The 9000-nt window shown below is 45.2% G+C and overlaps 1 protein-coding gene across 4 annotated transcripts in view; it reads right to left on the reverse strand.

Moving 5' to 3' along the window:
- LOC109318153 (inner centromere protein-like) overlaps window positions 1-9000 on the reverse strand; it is a 39554-nt gene that overhangs the window by 17691 nt on the left and 12863 nt on the right. For 3 of the 4 annotated variants that reach the window (XM_019547216.1, XM_019547217.1, XM_019547219.1), the window contains 7 exons: window positions 6060-6189; window positions 5240-5333; window positions 4288-4414; window positions 4072-4206; window positions 3005-3016; window positions 1103-1212; window positions 656-767 (listed from right to left, as the gene is read on the reverse strand). In XM_019547216.1, coding sequence (XP_019402761.1) covers window positions 656-767; window positions 1103-1212; window positions 3005-3016; window positions 4072-4206; window positions 4288-4414; window positions 5240-5333; window positions 6060-6189 — 720 coding nt within the window. The remainder of the gene's footprint in view (window positions 1-655; window positions 768-1102; window positions 1213-3004; window positions 3017-4071; window positions 4207-4287; window positions 4415-5239; window positions 5334-6059; window positions 6190-9000) is intronic. The other variant, XM_019547218.1, reaches the window with a different exon arrangement.

The raw sequence follows: 9000 nt of genomic DNA on the forward strand, positions 1-9000 counted from the left end.
GGAGGACTCGCTCTAGTGTCCCCCCTACCAGCTTCTAGCCTGAGCCACTGCAGGCATGTGCCTGCATTTTCTGAATCAAAAGTGAACGTCTAGACTAACTTGTAATGACTGAATCAATTCAGACCTCAGGGTTTTTGAATGTCTGCCCCTAGGAGCAAGATACCACCACCACCCTGGAATAACTTACTTGTACTAGAATGAATGAAGTGCAGGAAGCAAATAACCAGGAATGTTGCAGGCTTAAAAGCACAAAGTATTACAAATCAAAAAGCAACAGGGGGAGGAGGGGCAGGGAGAAGGCAGCAGTGGGGATACATGTACAGTTGGAGCCATTTCCTAAAGGGGAAGTTAAAGTAGAGAGGTTTTGCTGCATTTGAATCAATTCTCACCTCATCCACACAGAACAATTAGAAAACAGCTCCTCTTTAGAAACAGTTGCAAATGAACATGGGTCCATACCCTTTAATACAGAGATGTCTCTTTTTTGTTATCTGTGGGAACCATGAATGAATAAGGTCACTGAGATCACTTTTTGGACTTAACACACTTAACATGGTTTTTAAACTCAGTAAAGCAACCCCGTTTCATTATAGTCAGATTCACTGACCATTGTCTGGCTGCCAACAGGTCCATTTCCCAGCCAAGCCTTTTTTACCTTCTCATCAGTATGAAAGAGTTTCTGTTCCCTCCTCTTTTTCTTCTCCTCCTCCATCTGTTCCACTCGCTCCCGTGCCAGCAGTGCCTTTCTCAGACGCTCCTCACGCTTCCTATGGGATGTGTGGGGCCACAATTAGCTTTCTCTGCACCAAGGACTGGCCCACCTTACAGCTACTGTTTCAGTGGCTGACCCACCAAGCTCTCAAATGTAGTGTAAGCCATCTTGACTTGCATGGCTTGGCCCACATTTGGTAAAGACTGGTCTAAATGCCCTATATCCTAATTAGCCACTTTGTTCATCTCTAGCACTAGCTTGCTCTGTAGTCTCTGTAGCAGTGATTAGTTACCAGAAAAAGTGATGCGGACAAGTCACTTGTTTAGGCAAGGCCTTGAAGCCATTCTGAGCTTACTTATTGAAGAAGAAACTCAAGGGACAGCTACTTACAGTTTCATTTCTTCCAATCGCCGTCTCTTCTCCTCCTCCACCTTCTGTTTTCTCTGTAGCTCAGCCTCCTCCTTCTTCCTCAGACTCTCCAGCCGCTGCCGTTCCTTCTCCTGAGGTGGATGGGGAATTCCAATTGTACGTGAGGGTTGAACCTTATTCATTTCCCAGGCTACATTAGAATGGACAGCCTGGGATAACCCACCAGGGGAATGACATTTCTCCCATTCACTTGGGTGGGATGAATGCATTCAAGAATGGTCATGCAATTTTAATGCAGCACTAATTCAACTATTCTATTTTTCAGGAGCAGCTCTCACCTTAGTCCCCAGATCCAAGCAGTAACAGTTACTGTAGATGATACAGTCACACAGAAAGACACCTGTGATTGTGCAGCAGTATTCACCACAAGGCACCTAATGCTACCAACAGGTGACAGAAAGAAAGAGGTGGTTGCATAGAGAAAGGCTTTATCCTTGAAGGTCCCCTATGTCTCCACCCTCCAAGAAGATGGATGACATCCTGCGATAAGGTGCTGGGGTGCTAAAAGTTCTTAAAATTGAGCTCTTATCAGCCTAGAGCACAGAAAACAGACAAAGTCAATATCAATACTAAGACTCCCATAGTGTGAAGATTTCATACTTACACTGGTTTCAGGTGAAATTATTAAGACTTAAAGGGAGCTTTCAACCTCTACTTTTTATCATCTACTTCATTCTACAGTGGCCAAAGTGGAAGTGTTCTTGATATTATGGCTGCTTACAGACATGAAAACAAGAAAACACCCCCCTGCCCAAAAACACAACCCTCCCCTCCCACCCAAAAAACCTAACAAAAACAAAACAACCTCCCCTCTCCCCCAAACAACCCAACACCTTACCGGAAGAGGAAGTGCATCAGATTGATCCAGGTTTCCAGCATCTGCATAGATCAGGTGCTTCGGTGGGGCTTTTTGGCACTTACATAAGAAGTGCCAAAAAGCTCCACTGAAGCGCCCAATCTATACAGATGCTGGGTAAGCTGGAACAAACTAACGCAATGTCTTTTCTGGTCATGCACTGTGCTTGGTGTGGGAGCACACCAAAATGGAAAGTATAGGGTTTTTTTTGTTTGTTTCCCCCTCATCTGTAAGCAGCCTGTATTCCTAGGACCGACCAACCTAGTTTCAGAACCACACAAACACACATTTCTATAACTTCCTTGGGAGACTATTTTACACAAGATATCACTGTTCATGTCACCCTTCAGTGCTATTCAGTGTGTAATTTCAACGGTCCTATTTCATTCCTTTACTTTTAGGTGTAGCATACTCCATGTTGAATAAGTGCATAATTCCCTTATCTGCATAACTGCAACACTAGCCTCAATTTCTTGTTATAATAAGCAACAGGAAAACATCTGTTCTCTGCAGACTGGGTAAGCATATAGGAGAGCCTGTGGCTCCACTGCCTACTTCACAATGTTACTGTGCACTAAACTGCATAATTTATGAAACTGACATATCGTTTTCAAGTTTGCTCTGATAAAGTAAAGGAATGAACCTCTATGTAGGTACAAAACACTTAGGGCTGCCTGTTTTTTACCCTAATAAGAATAGTTTACGCTGGTTTCAAGTCAAATGCATAGCAGAGGCCAAACAAAGCTATGCACTTACCTTGGTTACACTACATGTATTTACTTGGGTTGCCCTGTCCTACCCATCACCTTGTTTGGAAATCCTACAGAAGCTGTCCAGGACACTGCTATGGTGAAGCCTGTCATTTGTCAGACTACACTTCTGAGGAAATATTAGTTCTGCATGTGTGTCAGTGCCAGAGTCAGAGAGCTACCAATGCCATTTGTGAGGTAAAAAAAGTGCCCATTGTAAGCCCACAGACCCCATGTTTGAAAAGTATCAGTACTTACAACAAAATCCCCCTGTAAAAGCAGAACAGGGAAAAAGAAAAATCATTACCTTTGGAAAAAGTCTAGATACACATCCTTTTGGCTTAACTAGTCCCATCGTCAGCCAATTACAGCAATCGTGCTAAATCATGGGGCTCAGAACCAGATCTTGCACCGTTCCTTTCACCCTGTCCAACATCTTATGAAGTGCATGAACCCAATTCCCTTTGAAGAAGAGAGAGGGACAGGCTACCCACATTCCTGGGGTTTGGGAAACATGATTTTTTTTGGACTGAATAGTGAGAGGAGCTACAATTGTTTTACCTGTTTAGGAAAGCTTCAAGAAATCAGAGGGCGAGATCCCAAGTCAGTCTCCAGGCATGCCAAGGTTAGCATACTAGGGCAGAGCGAGCCACAAGGCCAAATTCATTACTCTTAGTGGGTACACTGGAAGTGCACTTGTGGAAGTGGCCGCCACAGAATTACTTATAAAATATCTGCCTATTTGCAAATATGCAGATAGATCCCAATTTCACTACCCTACACAAACTCTCCTGACCACCATGTAAACAGCCCCAGCCCCTAGAGTAACTACTAACAAAGCAAACTATCTTAACAAAGGACTAGGTAGGAACAGGTTGCCAGAGGGATTTTTAGTTGAAGCCATGACTTTAGAAATCCTTTTGGCTGTCAGTTTCCATACTGAGGAGAGAGACTGGCAAGCCACCCCTGTACGTGTTTCTTGTCCTGATCCTACCTACACAAAACATTTACGCAGAACAGGGTACTGATTTACAGGATGCCTCACCCTAGAGGAAAGATGAACTCAGCTTCTATGGCCCACAGTTTTTTTACTTCTCTATCAAAAAACAAGCACTGAAAAAATAGCATGTTTGGTCCAAACTAGCACATTACAATGCAAAGGTTCTTAGGCTCGATTCTTTACACTGTTTGTTTCTTAAAACAGCTTAATTAGTATAGTAGTTTAAGGCAGCTTTTCCATGCAGATGATCCTGCCCACCACCCTCACACACAGGTGCTGCTTTCCCCCACACCTATCCCTGATAGAATGGGCCTCTTCTCATCACCTTGGGATCAGGTCGGGTGGGAGTATTGCGTCTGACAAGGTTTTTCATGACACTATTGCGCCCTACAGACTCTGGGGTTGTGAGCAGCTGGTTCTTCTGCACTGTCTGTAGGAAGCTTTTCAATGGACCGATGACCTAAGAGGACAGCAAAGGGGAACATCAGCAGCTGATAGGGAAGAGAAACAAGTAAGGCTCACATGGAGCCATGGCACTTACCTTGCTAGCTGTGGAGGAAGAAAGAATAGGAGAATGTGTAATCTTGTCATTTGAAGGTGAGAAGTCACCATCCATGTGCTGCTGCCCATCATGCAGGTTATCCACTGCGTGCTTATAACTGTGTGTTCTGGAGGAGTTAGTACAGGGTGTATTATTTGCACTGATACACTACAGGAAATACATTGCTTCGCTTCTGCAGCAGGCACGAGTTCACCTCATGACCCTTTCTCCCTGTGCACCATCACCGCTGCACTGTGTTCTTTATGAATTGGCTTTGGTTGCCCTTTCTTCTCAGACAAGGGTGGCATCAGCAGCTGAGGATGCAAGCCAGATTGTCCAGATGCTTTCTAAGATAACAGCTTTTAGCAGTACTCTATGAAATTGCTTATGGCCATCCTTCACACACTGCTGAGCATCACTTAGAGCAGGGGTAGTCAGCAATCCATGATGCAAGAGACTTGGGCAGTCTGTGCATGTGGTAAATGTCAGATTGTGGAGGGAGCAGGGAACACAGCAAGCAGGGGAAGGGGATCAGAGTGGCACTCAGTGAAGGTGCAGGGCTTATCAGAAGCCAAGGTAAGTCCTTGGCCACAGGGTGACTTGGAGGTTATGAACACAAATACCTGCAACCTTCTGTCATCATCACCCCTATCAAATGGGAATTTGACAAGGCAGCTAAGCAACTTGCCAAGTCAAAGCTGGTTGTAGCTGTGTCTGTGCCCATCTCACTTGGCCATGAGGTCTGTCAAGAGGTCCCGTTTTTTAAAAATCTGACAATGGTTGACTACCACCTAAATGCTGGGAGATTTCACCAAAGAGAGTTTTTGAAACTACAAGATGAAGGCAGAGCTGCTTTCAACCAAGTTGTTAGAGAGAACTTGTAATACATTCCAGATCACCATTAATACATTCCTATGCTCCTATGCACTCCAGGGCAAGGAAGGTAATATACCGTATCTGTGGGGACTCCTCCTGGGGCTTGGCACTCTGGAACTGTTCCTTGCTTTTGTTGCTCTGGGGTTTTTCAGTCTTATTTGAGCAGATCTCTGTAAAGAAATCTATCATTAGTTCCACTGAAAGCTGTCCTGCAGCATAAGCCTGGTGTCAGGGGCTCTTGCCTTCATTGCTCATTCATATCAAGCCTTGGCAGCATAGAGATGGCAACTCCTAAAAGCTAGGGTTGTGTGCAACCTTTCAGTAGATAAGTGGAAACACCATGTGGCTACATTAACAGTTTTGTTTCTATACGTCACAAAAAGTATGGATCTTGTGGTATCTTAGAAACCAACATGCCATCTACTTCATGAAGGGAACTCTGGGCACTCCATTCCTCAGAAAAGAAGTACAACATTATTCTCCAACCACCAACTCCTATACAATTACACATTTCCAGTAGAGGAAAATCTATACCTCATAGCTCCTCACTCCAAAATAGAGAGGTAGGAGGGAGGAGTGACTGTATCCGCTCCTCAATTGGTTTCAAACAAGATGTTGTTAGTGTTTTAGAGCAAAACTGACAAGTCAAATATTCAACTAGACACTGAAGCAAAACTGAAGCTTTAAAATATGTTTTCTATTAAGTTCTCATGCCAGTTCTTCAGACTGAAGGCTTGTTAGCAACTGTACAAAAGCCATCTTGTTTGGAAGTTGCATGCTGGACCTTTCATGAAGGCCCAACTGTCACATTTTGGCAAATGACTACCTGCTCACCTCCTCTCCACCAGTCCCTCACTTCCCAGTTACCAAAGCTCGATGCAAACAGTAGCATTTACCTTCACTGTTCCCTCCCTGTTGCTCTTCCCAAAAGGGGTTCTTTGGCCGAGGCGACTGCACTGCAACAGGACTGCTACTTAGTACACTTTCATTTGCAGTAAAGAAGAGTTTCTGCTGGTTTTCAGGAGTCTGTAGGAGAAGGAAACAAGTTTTGGCAAAACTTTTCCACAAAACTAGGGCTGAAACAAATACTCTATTCTGGAAAGGAGGCAAAGCCTGTTACTCCACATTTGCTTTGCTGTGCAGCTAACAAGCCAGAGAAAGTTCCGTTTCCGTGATAATGGCTGCTGGGAATATGCACAAGCCAAAGCACACTCACTATTTAATCTACCCGATGCCTGCTCATGGAACAGACAGGCCCAACAGGGAAGGATTCCCCCACAAATGCACAGCCAGCTGCAGAGGGATCAGATAGGCATTGAGGCTCAGTAGAAATCCCTCTCCATGACACCTTAAGGACAACTGTATGTTCAAGCTACATGATTCCTCTGTACAGAAAAGCATGAAGTGAGAGTGCAAGGCAAATTAAGAAACCCAGAAAAATGGCTAGAGGATGCCGCAATGCCAGAGCTACTGCTAGCTCTTCTTTTGCCTGCACCTGTGAAGTGTCTGTCCAGGCAGACTACAGCATGCAGGTTCCTTATAGTGACAGCCAGGTGAGAGAGTGCCTGCAATGTGAGCAGTGCTTCCCTGTGGTGTTCCTCAGGGAACAAGCCAAAAAGCTAAAGGAGGAGGTGGAAAGGCTCCAGAGCATCCTCTCCCATGAGGACTTCATCAATTCAGTACTGGAGACCTCTGGAACTGCAGAGGAAGAACTGCCAGAGGCAGCACTAGAAAAGGAAGTTTTGGACTCCTGGAAGGTAGAAGCTGGAAGACTGACCTCGGGTAGCAAGCAGAAATCTTCATCTCCACGTGCACTACACAACAGATATGGAGCCCTAGCAACAGAGGAGGAGGAGAATGGTCTATTGGTGAAAGAGGCCAGAACAGACATCCCCAAGGTTGGGAGGATCGAGACCACTGCCACTAAGAGGAAGCAATGGGTTGTGGTGGTTGGAGACATGTTTGCCAACCTGACCTATTGTCTAGGGAGGTCAGCTGCTTGCCCAGACACAGGATCCAAGATGTCATGGAAGGATTACCAAGACTCATTCAGCCCTCTGACTACTACTCCATGCTGTTCACTCAATGTGGGCACTGCCAGGGGTGACCCTAAGAGGATCAAGTGACTACAGGGTTCTGAATACAAAGGTGAAGGGAACAGGGACTCAGGTGTTCTCCTAGATCCTTCCAGTCAAGCAGAAGGACCAGCACAGGAGCAGATGCATCCTAAAGAACAATTCACAGTTGCTCAGATGGTGCATCACCAGCAGGACCTTGGCTTCTTCAACCATGGGATATCGTTCCAAGAAGAAAGATTTCTAGGAAGAGATGGGATCCACCTTTTTTGGAGGTTCAGTTTTGGGTTCCACACTGCAGAAAGGAAGTTGACAAATTGGAGAGTCCAGCAGAGGGAAATGAAAATAGTTAGGGGGCTGGTGGATATGACTGCTGAGGAGAGGCTGAGTGGGTTAGGTTTATTTAGTCTGCAGAAGAGAAGACTGAGCATGTCTACACGTGCATCTATCACATGCATACAGGTACTTAATGTGCATTAGATTTAGTACCTACCAATGTGAGGTACTAAATTAATGCTCACTATGCTGCCCTAACGTGCAGTAGTGCAAGCACACGCTTTTTAGGTGGTGCTTCACAGGCAGAAGCCTATTTTCACGTAATAGCATGGTTTTCTAAGTGCCACTTTAATGTGTAGTAAAATAGGCTACTGCACATTAACGTGCATGTGTAGATGTGGTCACTGATGGCAGATTTAATAATAGCTTTCAAGTACCTGAAGAGTGGTTCCAAAGAAGATGGAGCTAGACTGTTCTCAGTGACAGCAGATGACAGAACAAGGAGCAGTGGTCTCAAGTTGCTGTAAGGGAAGTTTAGGTTAGATATCAAGCAAAACTAACAAGGGTATTAAGTCATAGAAAGGTAGGGTTGGAAGGGACCTCAGGAGGTCATCTAGTTCAATCTCCTGCTCAAAGCAGGACCATCCCCAACTACCTCATCCCAGCCAAAGCTTTGTCTACCCAGGCCTTAAAAACCTCCAAGGACGGAGATCCCACCACCTCTCTGGGTAACCTGTTCCAGTGTTCTACTACCCTCCCAGTGAGAAAATTCTTCCTAATATCCAAGCTAAACCTCCCTTGTTGCAACTTGAGATCATTGTTCCTTGTTCTGTCATCTGCCACCACTGAGAACAGTCTAGCTCCATCCTCTTTGCAACCACCCTTCAGGTAGTCAAAGGCTGCTAGTAAGTCCTCTCAGTTTCCTCTTCTCTAGACTAAATAAGCCCAGTTCCCCAGTCTTTCCTCATAAGTCATATCCCCCAACCCCCTCACCATTTCTGTCACCCTCTGCTGAACTCTCTCTAATTTGCCAACATCCTTTCTATAGTAGGGGGTCTGAAACTGAACAGAGTACTCCAGATGTGACCTCACCAGTGCTGAATAGAGGGGAATAATTACTTCCCTTGACCTACTGTCAACACACCTACCAAAGCAGCTCAGGTTGCCATTAGCCTTCTTGGTAACAAGGGCACACTGTTGGCTCATTCAACTTATTGTCCACTGTAACTCCCAGGTCCTCTTTTGCAGAGCTGCTGCCCAGCCAGTCAGCCTCCAGCCTATACCGGTGCATGGCACTGTTCCATTCTAAGTGGAGGACTTTGCATTTGTCTTTGTTGAACTACATGAGATTCTTTTTGGCCCAATCCTTCAATTTGTCTAGGTCACTCAAGCCTAGCCATACCCTTCAATGTATCTACTACTCCCCCAAGCTTGGTGAAATCTGCAGACTTGCTGAGGGTGCACCATGCCATCTTCTAGGTCGTCA

This window comes from Crocodylus porosus, unplaced genomic scaffold (genome assembly GCF_001723895.1).
Source record: "Crocodylus porosus isolate Cpor-Errol unplaced genomic scaffold, CroPor_comp1, whole genome shotgun sequence".
In the NCBI taxonomy this organism is placed as follows: Eukaryota; Metazoa; Chordata; order Crocodylia; family Crocodylidae; genus Crocodylus; species Crocodylus porosus.